General features: G+C 44.1%; 1 protein-coding gene across 2 annotated transcripts in view; it reads right to left on the bottom strand.

Annotated features, from left to right (window-relative positions):
* Positions 1 to 251: 251 nt before the first annotated feature.
* ACO1 (aconitase 1) overlaps positions 252 to 20,451 on the bottom strand; it is a 60,293-nt gene continuing 40,093 nt past the window's right edge. The window contains exons 13-21 of one of the 2 annotated variants that reach the window (XM_036854393.1): positions 18,055 to 18,139; positions 17,111 to 17,267; positions 15,805 to 15,929; positions 14,068 to 14,172; positions 13,206 to 13,348; positions 10,253 to 10,400; positions 5,938 to 6,060; positions 2,468 to 2,653; positions 252 to 1,528 (exon numbers count right to left, since the gene is read on the bottom strand). In XM_036854393.1, coding sequence (XP_036710288.1) covers positions 1,415 to 1,528; positions 2,468 to 2,653; positions 5,938 to 6,060; positions 10,253 to 10,400; positions 13,206 to 13,348; positions 14,068 to 14,172; positions 15,805 to 15,929; positions 17,111 to 17,267; positions 18,055 to 18,139 — 1,186 coding nt within the window. In that variant the 3' untranslated portion in view covers positions 252 to 1,414. The remainder of the gene's footprint in view (positions 1,529 to 2,467; positions 2,654 to 5,937; positions 6,061 to 10,252; positions 10,401 to 13,205; positions 13,349 to 14,067; positions 14,173 to 15,804; positions 15,930 to 17,110; positions 17,268 to 18,054; positions 18,140 to 20,451) is intronic. The other variant, XM_036854392.1, reaches the window with a different exon arrangement.

Below are 20,451 nucleotides of genomic sequence, written 5' to 3' on the forward strand. Positions count from 1 at the left end.
GACACTGTGACTCTGTGGAGATGGAACCTCTAGGGAAGTAATTAAGGTTAACAAAGGTCACGAGAGTAGGGCCCTTGTAAGACGAAGACACCAGAGAGCTCATTCATTCGTGCTTTCTCTCCGTGCGCACGCACTAAGGGAAGGCCATGTGAGGACACAGTGAGAAGGTAGCTGGCTGTAAGCCAGGAAGAGAGAGAGCTCTCACCAGAAAATGAATTTGCTGGAACCTCGATCTTGGACTTCTAGACTCCAGAACGGTGAGAAAATAAATTTTTGATGTTTGAGCCACTCAGTCTCTGATATTTCATTATGGCAGCTGGAGTAGCCCAAGACATGTGCCCTGAAATGACTTCAGTGATGAAAATGAGCAGATAACCTAGATGAAAATAAAAAAAATTATGATCCGTTCACCAGACTACATTATTGCTACTGCTACCAGGCTATTGCTACCTTCTTGTTTGCTCCCAGATGAGGTTCAACACGGCCATTTAACCTGCATATTACTGACGTGGTTACAAAAAGAGGAGAACTTGAAGGTCATCCAGGCTTCAGGATCCTGCAGTCTGAGATTGCTCTGCTCTACATATCCCAAAACGAGGGCCACAAACACAGCAGAATTCAGTATCAAAGTCAAAAAGTTTTCCTTGAAAACAGATTTAATCGTATTCAAATTAGAAATGTTCTGCATCTCTCTCCAAAACCACATCCAAAGTTCTCTTGATACATGAAAAATTTTCTGGGGAAAATGTTTGAATATAGTAAAAGAAACCTCCATATTTCTTCAGTGTTGATCTATCAAAAGGTACATAATCAAAAAATTTCAACCTCTGAGCCATCCACGAGGTGTCTGAATCAGTCACTCTGGAGGAAAAGGAGGGGCGATGGGATCACAGTCACGGCTAGGATTTGAAGTGTGAAAAAGTTCTTCTCTGCCTTGTCAGTTAACATTGGGACGGTATGCAGAGGCAAAGGACTCTCAAGGGAAAGGTTTCATCGAGCAGAGGGTAACAGAGGAACCCAAAATCGGGCAGGAGACATTTGTGTTCAGCTGAACAGTAGAGGCTAAGAGTGAAAAATCAACATATTCTGTGATCAGTAACTGTAAAGGGCTCAGCTCTCCCTTCCTGGCACAACTGACAATCCCACCATTCTAAGCTTCCAAATTCTAGAAAAAGATAAAAAGATTAACAAAAATAGAGCATGTAGAAACTGCTGATTTTGTGTGCGGAGGATCGGCACCGGAACCTTAGGGCGCTCTGGGCAGGAAGCGCCCCTGCGTGGAGGGGAGGGGCGGGGAGGGGCGGGGCGGGGAAAGGCTGGGGTGGAGAGACTATCACGCCAGGGCCCGCGGGCTGCAGGCACTGCGCTTGCTCCCCACTGCGGCCAGGATGCCCATCTCCGAGGAAACCAGGGCCTACTTGGCCATCTTGCGAATCATGTAGTTGAGGATGCCCCCGTTGTGGAAATAAGTGAGCTCCACGTCGGTATCAAACCTCATTACAGCCTGGAAGGTCTTGCCGGTATGCAGCTGGGAGGACGAAGAAGCAGAGAAGAATCGCTGAGGGAGGAGGCGAGCCAGCCCTTTCCAGAGGCATCCTGCCCGGCCTGCCCTCGGGCTGCCCCTCCAAGTGTGGTCCACACCCCGGCAGTGCCGGGAACAGGGGCACGCTGGCCCCAGCCCAGACCTGCTGAGCAGTAAGTTGCATTTTATTTAACAAGATCCCCAGTGTACTGATCTACACGGTAAAGCAAGCACTGCAGAGAATAAGTGATGGAAGTGAGAGACACCTGAGAATTAGAAATAGCCTCTCAGGGCAGTAGCTAGTAGTGACGTTTGGGATATTTTCTAAACTTCCTCCAGGGACTGCCCGAGGATGGAAGGGTCGGCAGTCAGCAGAAGTTTCGTTAAGGTTGTCCCTTAGGCAGTGGCCCAGCTGCTCACCCTGGGACACAGCTCAGCAGCTTAGTCTGCCTGGGCAGCTAGGTCACCCTGGGACCTTGGTGCTGGTTTTTCACCCTTACCTCATCCAGGGCACTGTCGTTTTCACCTTTGGGCTAATCAAAGTCGGCCGCCTGGGGTGAGGCTCAGGGATGGGGTGAGTGTGTCTGTTCACAGGTTTATAATAAAAAGGTGTTTTTAAGGTAATGTGACAATGCCCTATCCCTGAGCTTTCATCACTGCTCTCTGGGCTGAGAGTGGGAGGAACAGGAGACAGTGGGGCTGGTGGGTTTGGGAGGAAGGATGGAACTGATAACTCTATGAGTAAACAGAATAAATAATAAACCGACATAGTGTGACATCACTGTGCTGGCAGGTCAGAAAGGTGCTAGTAGAACTCCTAAGTCTAAAGCACGTCTACTGAGGGATTTTTTTTTCCTTCCAAATCCCATTGATTTCCTTCTAACGAGATTGATGACGAACACAGGGCCTCTGAGCTGGGCCTGGCATGGAAAGGCGCCGACTTACCTTGACCTGGACTTTCATTCGTGGTTTGAGGGTTTCTGGAATGCTGATAGTGTATCGTTCCCGCCCTGTGAGTCCTAGGGTGTCTGCATTCTCCCCGGGGAGATATTCGAGGGGGATCACCCCCATCCCGACCAAGTTACTTCGGTGAATTCGCTCGTAACTCTCAGCTAGGACAGCTCTGATTCCCTGATGAGCCAACAGAGTAGTTTGGACAGTTTTTCTTTAGTTACACAGACACTTTACAAAGGCTTCTTAAGTCAAAACTCTTCTCACACCTAAATTCTTCATAAGTACCAATTAATCGTTTAAGTAAAATGTTGCCCCCTAGTTATAAATAACACAGTAGCCAGGCTTAACTGATTGCCTGCACTGTGTAGGCAGCATGTAGGCACTGAAATGAACTCTCCTCCCACCCTCCCACAACCCTCGATGTAGACGCTATTATTGTGCCCCTGTACCCTAGTAGTCAGTGGTTTATCCAATATCTGAACCCATGCAGTCTAACCACACACTTAGCCACTTTGTGATACATTTCTCAGCAAACTTCCACTGTATCTGGAAACCTCAGCACAAAGAAACATAAAGAAAATTCATTTTTCCCCTTGAATTTTGCTATTATTGTAGGTGCATCAGCAGACACCGAATATTTAATAAAAACGCAACTTTCAGAACATACTACAGAGAAAGTAAATGATTACCTACTGTGTGCTGCTTTTATACTTGCTGTTTCAGGGATCAAATTACATTGAATATAATCTTGATATAAAGCTTCCTATAAACTACATTTTACTGGTAATCTATAACTGGCAATGTACAGCAATGATCAATAAACTAGGATACTTGATTAACTAAAATACCCCATCCTCAAATATTAGTTAACTGTAATATAATAGTAAGATACCCCTAAAAGGTCTCAATATCTAGGGTACACTTTTAAGATCCCCTGAATCAGGGTTACTCAGGAAGCTTGTTAAAAATGTAGATTCTTGAGTCACAGATGTAGAAAACAAATTTATGGTTACCAAGGGGGAAGGGGGGGGGGATAAACTGGGAGATTGGGATTGACATATACACACTACTATATATAAAATAGATAACTAATAAGAACCCACTGTATAGCACAGGGAACTCGACTCAATACTCTGTAATGACCTACATGGGAACAGATCTTAAAAAGAGTTATACGTATGTATATGTATATGTATAACTGATTAATTTTGCTGTACAGCTGAAACTGACACAACATTGTAAATCTACTATATTCCAATAAAAATTAATTTAAAAAAATGTAGATTCATGGGTACTACCCCAGGTCTACTGTATCAGAATCTCTAACAGGGAGCATGGGTGGGAGAAGATAGTGATTCTTTTAAGTTAGGAGAACCATGGCTATAGAGCAGCAGTTCTCAAACTCTGCTGACTATTAGAATCACTGGGGAGACTTTTAAAATCCCGATGTCCTGGCCTTACCCCTTACCAATTAAACGAGAATCTCGGAATGAGATCCAGGCACAGGTGTTTTTTTAAAAATCCCAAGGTGCTTCCAAATTTAAAAGCACATTTACAGAGGAAGGGCAGATTCTTTAGGACAGTAGATATTTTGTATGGGTTTATGTATATATGTACTGTATACTTATTTTGGGGGAAGTGGCAATCTTTGTAAACACAGGTCATTCACGTCTCAATCTCTGTGTAAAGGGCCGTGCAGCACTGCAGATCACAGCTGCCTGTCCCTCTCTGCATGAGGACAGCCCGGGGTTGCCTAGTGGCCGAGGCTGGACAGCTACAGAATGAAGTGTGTACAGCTGTCTGGGCAGACGGAACTCGGAGCAGTTCTGTAGAGAAGTCTAGACGCGTATGGTCAGGCCCCTCAAGATGGCTGTTCTCTTGCTCTTTGTACATCCCCTGCTCGACCAGTCCCTGCTTCACCTCCGCCCTACTCACATGGATGTGCTTGCCCCCTGCCCCTTAGGCCAGAACGGCCCCACCTGCTAGTTTATTAAAGGGAAACATCTGCCCTAGTGGTGGTGGTTAACCTGAGGGGCTGTGAGGGTCAGGCCCGGCTGCTGGTTTCCCTGGTAACTGATGAGCCAACCTGACATCAATCCGCCCTATAAATGGTAGCCTCCTCCCCGCCCAGGGGAGGGAAGACTGCTGCTGTGTCCTGCTTGCTGTTTGCTGCACACGGTGGGCTGTCGCCCCAGGACCTTGCTTCAGGTGTGTAAGAGCCCCCCCGCTCTATTAAACCACTGATGTCTCTGTCGCTGTATCCGGCCTCTTTCTTTAGTCTCTTGGCTGGTGCAGCCCAAGGAGCCTCTAGAGAGCCCCGCGGTGCCAGGTCTCTTCGTATTCCCCAGATCTCACTGTCCCCACCTGACTGCCCCCTGCAGCGCCCAGCTCCCTTCCTAAAATCCTTTCTTCTGTAATTTCTTAGGTTCTTTTCAGCAGTTTCTAGAAAAGGCAGGCCTTTGACAAATTACCAACTAATAAGAACATCTCCCCCAACCCACTGCAAACTGATTGCCTAAAAAAAAAAATAGGTGTGATGTTCAAAGACATTTTTCAGAAGCCTGGGCGTCTGAAGGGCTGCCTGCCAGACAGCCTTTTTTTTTTTTTTTACTGTACTTGTGGATATCAACTTACTTAGCGTCTGCCAAGTGTGTTGATTTGCTCGGGCCATCGTTATTTAAATTGGTATCAGCTAAGCTATTCTACCCTATCCTGAGGATTAAAGTCAGTCACCAGGAGTGTGCCCTGCTTTCAGAGCAAGCAAATGCTAGAGAGGTATAAAGCTCCTGCATGGCCCGTCCCACAGGGACACCTGACGCAGGTCAAGCCCTGAAATGGCTGAAGGTTTAAAGAGCTGACTGTCTACATACAGAGGGGGCTTCCTTTTCTATTGAGCCTGTATGCAGACTTTTCACAGGCAGTGATAAGCAACTGTAAAAAGTGCATTCCCCGAGCTTATCCAAAGCTCAGGCTCCTTACTTTTTCCCTTCTGTGAACCTGACGATACAGTAGCAGTAGCTTATTCCTCACATTCACCTGGGACAAGAGCCTTGAATAAACTTCAGGTGTTAACCTCTGAGAACGTTATGAAAACCATGAAACTTTCCCCATTTAAAAAAAAAAAAAAAAGACACATACTACACACTTCTGGATGGATAGACTTCAGGACCCTCCCCCCAACTGTTCTGTAGACACCCCCAAAGACCCACAGCTCCCAGGATAGCAATGTTTGATCTAAGGGAACCTGGTGAACTCTAGATTACCCTTCACTCAGTGAAGTAAATCCCGATCTACCAAGAAGCGGGAGATGAATAAACATTCCATGCTTTCCCGAGCTTGCTTTGCTCTTCTACAACATCTTGGAAAGTAAAGCAAAGCATTTTATTTCTGGCCTCCCTCCCAGCTTCCCTCCCGGTTCAGAGGGGCAGCTGCCTGCTGGGATGTCTCTGCTTCCTACTCACCAGTAGGAAAGGGCCCTTGGCCGCCCAGTCTCGGGAGCTGCCTGAGCCGTACTCTTTGCCGGCCAGAACTATCAGGGGAAGGCCCGCCTGCTGGTACCGCTCAGAGGCATCGAACACATCAAGCTGAGGAAGAGAAGAGGAAGGTTTTACCGACACAGTAAAGGCACAGAGTGTGGACACAGGGCAGTGAGTCCTGGTGGGACATGCAGGGGCAGAAGTGTCTGTAGTCGGCCAAGCCAACGTAAAGTCAATGGAACACTCAACCAGTCAGTTGCCTGGTCTACAAATTTCCAGTTAACTCCATCTACGTACCTCTATCAAATTGAATCTTATACTCTTAAGTGAAATGCCTAATTGTCCTAGTTTTAGAAAAACATTCAAATCCTAGGGCATCGGGAAAAAAAGGAAATTAGATCAGTTTTTTTTTTTTTAAACTCTTCCATTGATTAAAATATTTTAAAGCTAAAGCGGAGAATCCCACCTAAACCTGGGTTTTGACTGAGTACCAGAAACTCAGTGATAGCTAGTTGTCAAGGGTAGCCAAACAGAAAGAAGGTCATGTGTTCGGAAATTACATAAAATGCAAACTGTTATTTGTCACCCTTCTACATGGAGGTCAAGGTAGAGACAGTAGAAACACTGATGGAAGCACCAATCAATAAAGGACAGGAAAGGATGAACGGATCTTTTAGTATATATGAGAAACACCTTACACAAATAGATTCATTTGTTTCTCACAGGAACTCTGAATATTCTGCTGAGCTGAGACTTCACAAAGAGATGATATCATTGCTGGTGAGTAATAAAACATTGTTTTCTCCTGGTTACTTAAGTCAGAAAATAAGATCTGTCCGAAAGGAGTATTTGATTTGAAAGGAGCTCTAGAAAGGTGTCTATTCAAATTCTCAAGTAGGCGTTCACAAATTACTATTGCGGTGAAAGGATGGAGATTGTGGTTGATGTCACACGGCATTGCCTAAATCTGGGTAGGATTCTGTATGTCTTCAGCTGGATAGAGCTCATGAATATAGAAACTGTTAAACAAAAAAACAAAAACAAAAAAAACCAGTGAAAGCCTGCCCTAACCAAATAGCCTGGATCCTTTCAAAGACCAGAAAGAAACAACCTACCTGATATTTTCAGAGATATCTATTAGTAGCTTTGTATATTAAGACTGTGGGAGTGTGTGTTTTTTAAAGTGCTTTCAAAACTACCGCAAAGCTGACAATCCCATGGCAAAGCAGGTCTTGGAACCCAAGATGAGTGGGACTAAGCAGGTCTAGAGTTCCCAGCTCCTGGCTTTTCTCATACGTGAGCCAAACTGAGAGTAGCAAGCAGCTTATAAAGCATCAGCTCCTGTACTCTCCCGCTCTTCTGAAGAAAACATAAAATTTAGTGGTTTCTTCTGTTATTGTGCCTCTGTATCCCTAAGTATTATATTTAATCGGCCAGTTCTTCATTTCTCCTTTTTTATTATTAATTTCCTACTTTGATGATTTAGTTCTTTTAACCACCGCGCTCCTTCCCCTCCCCCACCCCCTACTCTCCGCGGCCTTCTAATATCATTGTCATACGTTTTGATTATGTAAATGCCATTTATAGCTGAGTCACATAATATACTCTGATTTCCTTCTCTTGGCAATTAAAAAATTTTTTTTCCACTGGAATAAAATTTTTGCGTGTGTGCTCACCTATTTCTGTGTCCCTACCTGTTAATTAATCCCCAAATGCACTGCCTAAAGTATCAATACGAGTCTTCTCTAAAGACATTCAAATCTGTCAGGCAATCGAATTTAAAAATCTTTTTCATGGGGTGTCACTCCTGGAGCCCAGCGTTCCTGTGTGGACTGATGGCTCTCTGAGGACATGGTGCATTCCTGTTCTTTCCCCAACATCCTGTCGATTTCCTGTATTTCTTTTTCCTGGATCCTACATCTTCCTCTTTTTTTGGTTTATTCCCTCGTTTTGGTGTAATACATTTACTAAGTAGCTTCTTGAGACTGGGACTGAGGGTATTTTTAAAGCTTTTGAATATCTGACTGTGTTATTACTTTAATCTCACTTGGCTGGAAGTATGAGGGACACAGATTTTAGGGTCCCAATAACTTTCCTCAGTCTGTTTCCTGGGTTGCTTTGAGTGCATCTGATCCCCAGGACAATGCACATAAGCTGTTTTTCCCTCTCTGAAGTTTCTAGATCTCCTTACCTCTGCTGTTCGTGCCATGCGACTTATGGGATCTTAGTTCCCCAACCAGGGATCGAGCCCAGGCCCTCAAGCAGTGAAATCGCAGAGTCCTAACCACAGGACCGCCAGGGAATTCCCAACTTTGCTGTCTTAATTTCACAATGATGTCACTTGGAGTGGGCCTTCTTTAATCATGTGGCTGGGCACTCAGTGGACCTTTCAATCTGGAATCTCAGATTTTGCAGTTGAGGAATTTTCTTGTGTTAATTCTCTAATAATTTCCTCTCAGATCTTGTCTGTTCTTTTTAGCATCTCTATTCAGTCAGATGTTGGCCCTCCTCAGTTCAGTCTTTAATTTTCTTACATTTTCTAATTTCCCCTTTGTCTTTCTATATTCTGAAAGATACTCTCAACTAATCAACTTTTCCTGTGAAATTTTCGGGGCTTTTTTTTTTTTTTTTTTTTAAGGAGCTCTTTCTTGTCTTCTGATTACTTTACAGCAACAGAAAATCATCTCTTATCACTCTGAGGAGACAGTTGTTTTCCTTAGTTTTCGTCTACTCTTTGCATTATCTGTTGTCCTTTATATTCCTCTGTTCTTTGTCTAGGTCTGTCTTCCAAGTTCAAGGCCTGACTCAAATGTCTCTTCATCTCTCATTCTGTCTCCTTATTTACGCTGAGGCACTAAGCAACCGACTACGAGTTCTGTGCTACGGCAGGGCTGTAAATGAGGGAGATTCACTGTGACAGTCAGTACCCTGGAGGCCTCCAAAGTCTGTAACTTCAAGTCCTCCCCCTTCATCTCTTGGGGATTTTACCATTTATTTGTATCTTTTTCACTTAATAGTTTATCATCATTCCTGCTATTCACTGAACAGATATCTCCTGGGCACTGACTCTGTGCTGGATCCTGGTGATCAGAGTATCTATGATGAATTTGCTTTACAAACATAGAACCAGTTACAAGTGAGACAGTGTGTTTGGTGGTAAAGAGCGTTGACTTCGGACAGAGCCTGACTCCGTGGGTTTTAATCTCAGCTCCTCAGCCTTGTGACCTTAGGGAGTTACATGAGCTCTCTAGGCTCCACTTGCCAACTTAAAACGAGGAGAATTATGGTACCTTCCTCAAAGGGTTGTTATGAGGATTGAACAAGTCAGTATATGCAAAGAGCTTAGAACAGCACCTGGGATGGAGTAAGTTCCACAGATGTATTAGCCATTATCATTTTAAAATAATTTGTGAGGGTTATTTCTTAAGTAGCTTAACCAGTTTTCATGCGGTTTCACAGCATTCACTGGGAAGGGAAGTGACCCTGAGGACCTGCTGCTGTGCCAGATGTTGGGCTAGGTGTTTTATGTGTCATTCCATTCAAGGTTAAGCCTCAGAGCCTTAAAAAGTAGATATTATTTCTACTTCTCAAGTAAGAAAAATGAGGCTCAGAGAGGGAGATAACTTGCTGAGGGCTCCACAGCTGATATGAGGTGGAGCTGGGACTTGAACCCAGGCTTGTCTGACTTAAAGTGCAGGCTTCCCCACCTCTCGTATGCCTGCCATCTGTGAACAGACAATTCCAGCTGTAATACGCCAACTCCAAATGGTTCCCGTTAGGACCCAAGCAGGCCTGCAGAATCCTCTACATTCCTTCTTTTCCTAGTGATATGGTAAATTAATTAAATGCTATTAAAGTTATATTGGGTTGGCCAAAAAGTTCATTCGGGTTTTTCCATACGAGGCTACCGAAAACCCAAGCGAACTTTTTGGCCAACCCAATAAAATAGCACTTCTTTAATAAATATCCTCCACCTTAACCTGGAATTTCCCCTTCGAGTACTCTGAACTGACGAAATTTCACTCAGAGGTTTTTAAGCTCAACTCCTAGGAAACTAGACTTGGTTAAAGCATGAAGCAGAATCTCTAAGCAGGAAAAGGTTTCCCAGTTTAAAGGGCCTCTCCATCAGGGATGAACTCTATATACATGGACACCTGGCAAGAGTGACTGTACAAAGCAAGAGGTAGGATGAGCCGTGAAATAAAAATAAGACCAAAAGGAAAGTGATGGTGCAAACATCCAACCACCCAGAGCCTGAGAAACTCTGGCTTCTTAATGAAGTAGAAGACACAATACTCACAATTTCGCCAGTAGGCAGATAGATAGTCTGTGGTGCCTGCTTGTTCAAGAATTTGTTTAATAAGCGGATATTGGCAAATGTCCCCCGTGCCATGATGGCGTCATTACCTCGGCGGGAGCCGTAGGAGTTGAATTCTCGTGGAGTCAAGCTGATAACGAAAGCAGGAGAGGAGCTGGTTTAGTGAACTGAGAGACGATTACACTTGGCTTACCCCAAGAAAAGAGAAAACCCACAAACCTAGGTGTTTCTCTAAGTCTGCTAAGTATTTTTTTTTTTTTTTTTGACTGCATTGGGTCTTCATTGCTGTGTGCGGGCTTTTCTCTAGTTAGGCGAGCGGGGGCTACTCTTCGTTGCGGTGCACGGGCTTCTCACTGCGGTGGGTTCTCTTGTTGCGGAGCACAGGCTCTAGGCATGCGGGCTTCAGTACTTGTGGCTCGCAGGCTCTAGAGCGCAGGCTCAGTAGTTGTGGTGCACGGGCTTAGTTGCTCCGCGGCATGTGGGATCTTCCTGGACCAGGGCTCGAACCCGTGTCCCCTGCATTGGCAGGCGGATTCTTAACCACTGTACCACCAGGGAAACCCTAAGTCTGCTAAGTATTATTCTCCAAGGCAGAAAAGCTGTTCCCATAGCTTCAACTGAGGGCAGAGTGAGAGGTGGCAGGTGGGATGGTGAATCAGTATGCTCCCAGCAGCAACCTACAGTCTTATAAATCTGAGTAGAGCAATCGGGAGGGACTTTAATAAGAGTATTTATTTTATTGATTCAGTAGGGTAGCCTATAAAGCTTCACAAAAGGTAAAATACTAAAAATGGGTAAAAAAACAAAGGAAGCAAAGGGAATACTCAGGGTAGGCCAGTCAGGTGGAGCCAAGAATGGGGACACATAAAATACATTCTATAAACTAAACAGAAGTAGGTTCAAATTTGTCCCCGAGTTACCAAGAGCTCAATGCAATGAAAAGACACATAACTGGCGACATGACTTAGAATTTTCATAAGATCAAAATCAGGGCAGTGCCAAAGAGGCAGACAGGAATAGCTATCGGTGGTCCTAAAATCAAAGAAGAATCTTGTCTGTGGGTCCCAATGAAAGGACACTTTGCAAAGTGAGTAACAACATCTTAAAATGAACATGGTGACCAGTTCACTGGGCTGTTTCTTATAATGCTAGGAAGTGTGTGTGTTAATGATTTATTAGTTAGATCTAATTTGAAGATTGAGAGTCTATGAATGGGCTTCAGGAGTATGTGAGTGTGTCTATGAACCCTTGAAATTATGCCCAAAGTGTGGATGTGCATTTTTATGGGAAGGTATATCTCCTTTCATTCAATTCTCTAGAGTATCAATAATCACCAATCTAAAAAGGTGTTGGTCACTGCTCATTTTCTAGTTTCTTCCTCCAGCCTCAATCTTGTGTTTCTCTAGTTTCTCTGTTTGTTCTTAGAAGCCTTTTCTCCCATTCATTCACTCAACAACTTTTTATTGAGCACCAACTATGTGCCAGGAGCTGTTCTGGGTGAACAATGAACAAAACCAATTAAGATCTCTGCCTTTGCAGGGCTTACATTCTAGAAGCTGGAGACAAAGAAATTTTTTTAAAGAGCATCCTACGCAAGTGTTACTAGATTGTGGTTAATACCTTAGAAAAAAGAAAAGGTAGACCAGAGCAAGGAGAACAGGAGTATAGTGGGAGTGAACTCATGGAGGAAGACTTGAACTTGGCGAGAGAGTTAGCTAAGAGGGTATCTTGGGGAAGGGCATTCAAGAGGAAAAAACAGCCAGCTCAACCAAAGGCTCTCAGGCAGAAGGGTACTTGGCCTTGCTTGGAACATTCAATGAACAAGGTGATGGGCAGTGTGTCCCGAGCAGTGTGGGTGAGTGGAAAAGCAGGGACTCACTGACCCATCTTGAATATCACCTGCCCTTTTCTACTTGCTGATGGACTTGTGTCTCCCACTCAAAGCAGAATCATATCCCTTTAAAATCTCACAATATGTATCTGTGTATAGGCAGTTCCCATACATTTAAAAAAGTAGTTGCCCTGCGTTAAAGAAAAATCTGGACACAGACCACTGTGCATCACCTCCTCTAGATGTGGGCTATCTTCTTAAACTTACAACACTCACATTTCTGGGGAATATGAAATATTCTTGGTCTGAATGAATAGACTGTCCCATAGGGTGCACTAGGAGAAGGCAGAGATGAGTGAGCAGGATAGAAAGGGAAATTCATGAAGAAAATGGGTTAGCCACCAGGCAAGTGAGATTAGGGGCAAGGCAGTTGTCCTCTCCCACTGGGGAAAAAAAAGGTGTTGAATTTTGTTCCTCAAATTGGCTCTGGGCCCCATCCCTGAAGAAGCTGATTCAGGAGGTGGGGACGGGAACCAGGAACTTTGATCTCCCCAGACGACTCTCATGGAAAGTCCCATTTGGGACCGACATTGATTGATAGTGGTATATTAAATAACAGTGGATAATACTGGTGTAATGCCTGTTAAAATCGGTATGTGACTGAAGGATTGCTGAATGGATGTGTAAACTGCAAATCCTTGAAGTGGATCTCTGTAAAGAATATGTCTCTCAAGCAGGAAATATCAATGCATTTCCAGTTCTATCCCTGTCCAGTGCTTCAGGGGTAACCAGGCTCTGCCACAGGTGGAGAGCAGAGCCTTGTACTTTAACAATCAGCCACGCTGGGGGGGTAGGGATGACAGCTGAGTCTAATGAGTACACCTGCTCAAAAAGAAGGCCCTCATCCCCGCTGGGGTTCACGTGCTGATGGATTCTCCCAGGGAAGCTTCGAAGCAGCAAACAGAAAGAGCAATTGGTTTTCAAGCCCCAGGGTTCAGTGAAAAACCAAAGTCTGACTCCAAGGAGACCTCATGAAAAGAGCACTACTGGCCTCACTCTCTCCATTTCTGCCTTCAGGCCTTCCTCCCCTTATTCATTACTTACCCTCTGTTAGTTAAGTAGCGAGCAGCAGGGCTATTTCTTGCAATATTTCCGGCCGGAGAGATGTGGTCCGTTGTTACTGAATCTCCCAAATTTAACAGCACGTAGGCATCCACTATAGATTTAGGGGGCTGAGGATCCAAAGTCTACCAAAGAACACAGTAAGTCAGTGTTTGCCCAGGTTTTCTCCAACATGTCACCAGGGGGAACCCCAACAGTAGCGGTCCATGGACCTGAACCAGATGACAGCCCTATATCAGCGCATAGAAAATTCTAGTTTTATTGGTCTTATCAGGGGTGTTTAGAAAAGCGAGGTGAATCTACGCAAAATATTCCTATCTCACTCTTGAAGGGAGGTGAAGTGTTGGCACCATCCCCTCAAAAGCAACAGGCATGCTGCTGCAAATGACATTCTCTTTCTCCACATCCAGAGAAGGCTGAGAAGCCTCAGATGCTGAGGACAGCAGGAGTCCTCCCCGTCCCACCCAGGGCAGTGCAGACTCCTTGATCATCAGTTTCAGAGAAGATTTCCCTTGTTTTTATGGGTATAAGGTTTGAATACGGCAGGTCCCAGGGGACGTTCTCCTGGACAGTCCCTCAGACTTTACTGAGTCTTTGTCCAGGCGGTACTTGATCACCAGGGGGTCTCTACAGAGCCACACAGAAGCCTTGGACAGAGAAGCTGTAGGCCCACTCCAGCCAAGTAACTCAGCTTCCCCAAACTCTCCCCAGTATTATCTGCTTGGGTTTGTAAAGGTTTTAATGAAAGGGGTAGTCAAAGCAGGGGTATTGGGTAGTCAAGTAGATTTTACAAGGCAAGAAACTTTTTGAAGAACTCATTTTGTTAAAAAATAAAAAGTCCTACCAGGTCTTCAAAGAATGGTGGTGACTTGATGTATGTAGATTTGGGATTCCAGTAATACAGCTCATCTGACGGGGCTGCTAAGGCATTCCAGCTCTCATTCACAGTCTTGGGAAAAAAAGAAAACAAGGAAAGGCAGATGTAATCACAGTCCGTCCTAAGGAAAATTGAACACGCAAACACAAACACATATTCAAGCCAAGAGCACAGGAAAAACTATTCTTATTCTAAATGGTCACACAACAGAGTTCCTCTATACTAAGACAACACCATGCTAAGTAATTTAAAAATACATGTGCTCTGTGATAGGCAGCCTCTGGAATGGCCCCCACGGACCTGCCTTCTAGGATTCACACCCCTAAGTGATCCCCTCCTGCTGAGTAAGGGCTGAGCCTAGTGACTCACCTCCAGGATTAGGTTATCAAGAGACTCTGCCTTCTGTCACTTTCACCCTCTTACCCTCTCTTGCTTGCTTGCTTACTTGCTCTGATGGAGGCCAGCTACCATTCTGTGAAGAGACCCACTAGTAAGGCACTGAGGGCAGCCTCTAGCTGACAGTCAGTGAGGAGCTGAGACCTTCACCCACAGCATGTGAGGTCCTTTATCCTGCCAACAACCACATGAGTGGTCTTAGAAATGGATCCTCCCCCAGTTGAATCTTCAGGTGAGACTGCAGCCCCAGATGACACCTTGACTGGGGCCTTGTGAAGGCACACACACCCTGTTAAGCCGCACCTCCATTTCTGACCCATGGAAACTGTGAGATAAAAAAAAAAATGCTTGCTGTTTTAACTCACTAAGTTTGGGGATAATTTGTTGCAGAGCAATAGATAACTAATACGTATACTTATAAATATAATTTATGAAATAATAATCCAGATTGTACCCCAGGGGAAATTATGTATGCTCTGAAGATTCTGGGAAGTAGACCTCCAGGTCATAAGGACATTAGCTAGTAAAAGACAGCTGCTATGCATTCAAATGGGCTTGAATTAGCTCTACATGTCCATTGACTCAGCCTTTGGAGAAATACATTTAACCCAATATCTACCAAACTCCCTTGTACCATTTCCCAATGAGCAGCTTGTGGGATTCACAGTGCATGAATATGACCCCCGTGTGACTCTGCTCCCCAGTCTGCCCTCTTGTTTCAAACCACCAGCCCCAGGCTGAAGACCTTGGGTCAGCCTATCAGAGACTAGGGAAAGGCGTAACATTCAAGGGGCTCAGAAAATGACGCTGAGCCCCATACATTTTCCCTGTATTTGTAAAATGCACAGCAAGTTTTTTTTTTATTTCGGTAGTTTGTTAGGATGGTGTTTCCTACTGAGTGGCTTTTATTTTTATTATGTTTTCTAAGCATGCAAGTACATCTGAGAGGTGCATTCAACCATTTGATGCCTCAGTGACACACTACAGTGACATCAGGGGGTCCTCAACCATAGCTGATGAATGCCCCAGGCTGCCTGAGGAAGGGGGTAGCTGTGGAGAGCTGGCCAGGAACCACACACAGCTGAGGCCTTTCCTCCTGAGGCTGCCGCCCACTTGTCCAACTCTGGGAACATCTGGGGAGTGTGGGGTCTGGAAAAACGTGAGTCTTAGGAGAAAAATGATGGATAACCACTTCCCCAATCATCTGAAGAAACGTTACTTTGTATAGTTGACACCGCCACTGGCCTCAAGGTTGGCAGAGATGATGCACAAGAGCAGCTTTCCCTCACAGGTGGGCTGGGACCTCACCTCTATTTTCTGATAGACCTCCTTAAACATCCCAGGGATGACGTACTGACGCTCCACTGCCTGGATCTCGTCTCTGGTTGGCCAGATATCTCTCAGAAATACCTGTTGTCCCTTTGCATTTACCCCTGGGGAAAAAAATGTTTATTAGTGAGAAAAACTTCATCTCATACCCCGTTTTCATCACCACATACAGTCAGTCAAGTCTCATTCAGGGTAGTTACGTTCTGTAAATCCTACGTGCACACTTATGAGAATACTCGGTCACTGCCCCCAGGGGACACACGGGTTAGGCTCCCAAGAGCCTCCATCCACAACACTGTCATCCACTGATCAAGACATAACCCTGTTTTATGTGTGTTTCTGTTTCATGACACCTTACTTCATACATACTGTTGATGCATTCACACTGAACTCGCGAGCCTGTCTAACACGAGGCCCGTCACAGCCTTCTTGGGCTTAGGAACGCTACACAGCACTTTAGCACTACTCTTGGGGGTCATTTTAAACAGTGAAATCACCAACAAAAACACAAAAATGTGAAAAACATGGTGCGAAACAGAGCACGAACAGGACACTTGTTTGCAGTATAAGACCTGCAATAAAAAGGCAGAGTGTTGCCTTGTTCGACCTCAGCTGAGAGCAGGCACGGTGAGGGACTCAAGGTTTTCACACCTGCACCCCTCCCTGCCCCCGCCCCATGCACATCTGTGAGTGACCATGGGAGAGTGATGAGCATTGATTTTGGGGTTAAAATCCATTTTAATGAGTAGTCAAATTTGCAAATATGGAATCCCTATATAATGAGGACCAACTGTATGTCTAAAGCTATGATTTCCTAAAAGTAAATTCCAGGGCACCATTTTCATATTATCTAATCTGCTTATTAGCATGGGTTGAGGAGGGTACAGCAAAGAGACCAGAGGAAAGGAAACAAAGCATCCTGTCCCCAGAATTTTGAGAAGCTGCACCTATGTGGACGTGTTCTTACAGAGGAGATATTAAAACAGTGCCTATCATTAGATTAAAGCGGGAGCTGGAAAGGAAGGGACTGGAGAAGAAGCCAGAATGGCAAGATCTCCATTACTTTGGGTATTTCTTTCCCTTTTGTTGTCCCTCCCCCTTTAGTAAATTCTTGTTTAACTATTTCAGTTATGTCTTAGCTGTGTACTGGGGCATAAAGAAAAGACTCCTCCTCTGATCTCTGGAGGGTCTAGCCTTCATTATTTATTAAGGAAAGCAATAACTTTCTCCCAGTGATGTTTTCAAATACGTTGGAAAAACTGTAACCCCCCAAATAAGATCTTACCCAGTGGCTCTTTCTCAAAGTCGATCCTGATGGTCCCGGCAATTGCATACGCTATTACTAAAGGCGGAGAGGCTAAATAGTTGGCCCGGGTATTGGGGTGGACTCGCCCTTCAAAATTCCTGTTCCCAGACAGTACTCCAACAGCAACAAGGTCCCCCTGTGTGAGGCAAGGGGAAAAGCAGGTCGCAAAGAGAAGAGAATGCTTAGGCTCCGTTTGTCAAAGTTTTCCCTCTAAGCTTCCCCTTCACTGGTCCTCTCCCTGGGAAGAAGAGCACACAGGGAGACCCTGTGGGAGACACTCTGGGTCAAAAGCAGCTGAGAGACACATTCAGTGGTTTCTGCTCATGAGAAAATCGCAGGTTGGTCAGGAGGCAGCGTCCTGGTTATCTTGCTGCTGGGGCCTGAGAACAGGCGGGGAAGACTGCAAGTTGAAAGCTAAAGGAAGCCACAGTGACTGACAGGGATTCTATAATTAATGCAAAGCAAACCAAATAGTATTGGCTATAGTAATGCTACAGAATTTATGGGACAAAAGTCAAGCCAATGCAATTTAGTTTACATTCATTTGTCTGACTTGGAACCAGTTTTCAGACAACAGGAACAAACGATTCTGGCGCCTTCTGCAGTCAAAACCACGTTTGTGGAGCACGCGTGTGCCAGGCGCTGCACTAAGTCCTTCGTGTCCACTATCACCTTAATGCTCACAGCTCTATGAAACAGGTGCTATTACTGTCTCCAGTTAGAGTTGTGAAAACTGAGGCACACAGAGGTTAATTAACTTGCTCAAACATATACAGTTAAGAAGTTTTGCTCAACTCCAAGGACCGTACTCTTAACCACATCCCATGCTTCCCTGGACCTTCTTAAAATTAGGAGCCTTTTGATCACACATCATATGAAACATGACAACAGCTCTGAAGACCCACAAGTTCCTCTGTAATCACCTGCGTGATGGCTTCTACCACAGCGTCAGGTAAGGGCCCACTGTTGCCAATGCAGGTCATGCAGCCGTAGCCCACCACATCAAACCTAGGTGCGAGAGAGAAGCACAGGATGGAGAACGGCTCTCAGTGGGCTCACCTGCTGGTCTCACTTCCTGGAGACCACTGACCTAAGTAAGTTTAGTACACGGCTGTTTCTATACAGCTTTCATTCTTGGGAACATTTTGATCTACTATTCATCCATTCTAAATCATTCAATTAAGAGTCCTTTTTATAATTTACTTTTTTAAAAAACTGAAGTATAGTTGATTTATAATATTAAGGTGTACAACAAGGTGATTGTCATATACAAACACACACACACATATTTTTTCAGATTACTTTGCACTATAGGTTATTACAAGATATTGAATAGTGTTCCCTATGTTATACAGTAAATCCTTGTTGTTTATCTATATATACTTTTTATTTTGGCCACGCCACGCAGCATACGGGATCTTAGTTCCCCGACCAGGGATCAAACCCGCACCCCCTGCAGTGGAAGCCCGAAGTCTTAACCACTGGACCACCAGGGAAGTCCCATAGCTATTTTATATATAGTAGTGTGTATCTGTTAACCCCATACTCTTAATCCCACCTCTCCCCCCAATCCCTGCTTTCCCCTTTGGTAACCATAAGTCTGTTTTCTATGTCTGTGAGTCTGTTTCTGTTTTGTAAATAGATTCATTTGTATTATTTTTTTTAGAGTCCACATACAAGTGGTAATATATAATATTTGTCTTTCTCTGTCTGACTCACTTCACTTAGTACGATACTCTCTAGGTCTATCCATGTTGCTGCAAATGGCAATATTTCATTCTTTTTTATGGCTGACTAGTATTCTATTGTATATATATATCTTCTTTATCCATTCATCTGTTGATGGACACTTAGGCTGCTTCAATGTCTCAGCTATTATAAATAGTGCTGGTATGAACATGGGAGTGCATGTATCTTTTCAAATTAGAGTTTCTGTCTTTACTGGATATATTCCACTGACTGCTGGATCATGTGGTAGCTCTATTTTTAGTTTTTTAAGGAACCTCCGTACTGTTTTCCATAGTGGTTACACCAATTTACATTCCCACCAACAGTGTAGGACGGTTCCCTTTTCTCCACACCCACTCCAGCATTTATTATTTGTAGACTTTTTGATGATAGCCATTCTGACTGGTGTGAGGTGGTACCTCATTGGGTTTTGATTTGCATTCCTCTAAAAGTTAGTGATGTTGAGCATCTTTTCCTGTGCCTGTTGGCCATCTGTAAGTCTTCTTTGGAAAAATGTCTATTCAGGTCTTCTGCCCATCTTTTGATTGAGTTGTTGGTTTGTTTGTTTGTTTTTGATATTGAGATGTATGAGCTGTTTGTATATTTTGGAAATTAATCCCTTGTCGGTTGCATCATTTGCAAATATTTTCTCCCATTCTGTAACTTGTCTTTTCGTTTTGTTTATGGTTTCCTTTGCTGTGCAAAAACTTTTAAGTTCGATTAGGTCCTATTTGTTTATTTTTGCTTTTCTTTTGCCTTGGGATATTGCTACAATTTATGTCAGAGAATGTTTTGCCTATGTTCTCTTCTAAGAGTTTTATGGTGTCATGTCTTACATTTAGATCTTTAAACCATTTTGAGTTTGAGTTTATTTTTGTATGTTTATTATGTGTGAGACAGTATTCTAATTTTATTGATTTACATGAGGCTGTCCAGCTTTCCCAACATCACTTGCTGAAGAGACTGTCTTTTCTGCATTGCATAGTCTCACCTTCTTTGTTGAAGATTAATGACCCTAGCTGTATGGGTTATTTTTGGTCTCTCTATTCTGTTCCATATAATTTACTTTTATAAGTAACTTACTTTTTAAATTTATAAGAAAATTATAAGGAGTCTATCCGAATGATCTGGAATTTTTAAAAGTTGAAATCAGATATGCCATTTGATGTCTTTATTCACTACTCTTATTATATAATCCCGAGGACTTCTGACTTTTATGAGGCACATGACAAAAATCTTTGTCATCCAAATTAGGAATAGTGGATTAATTGGAGAAACTGTATTTGGCAACAAATAACTAATTGACTTCAAGGAATCAGAACATTTTTAGGCATGGGAAATAATTATTTTCATACCAAAGGGCAGATTCAGTTGCAGAGCCAACACTAGCCCATAGCACACCTTCACGCAACTGAGAAAAGACGCCCCCTGCCCCAGGAGTGCAGCGCTACAGCAGAGCACGGGCTTGATATCAGCCCCTGCTCTCTTCACAGACACCCTTGTCTGATGAACAACCAGTACAACTGTACAGGAGGGCCCTGCTCTGTCGGAATGTGAGGGTTTGTCTGTTTACCATCTGACAGAAGACTATG

Source organism: Balaenoptera musculus, chromosome 6 (assembly GCF_009873245.2).
Source record: "Balaenoptera musculus isolate JJ_BM4_2016_0621 chromosome 6, mBalMus1.pri.v3, whole genome shotgun sequence".
Lineage (NCBI taxonomy): Eukaryota > Metazoa > Chordata > Mammalia > Artiodactyla > Balaenopteridae > Balaenoptera > Balaenoptera musculus.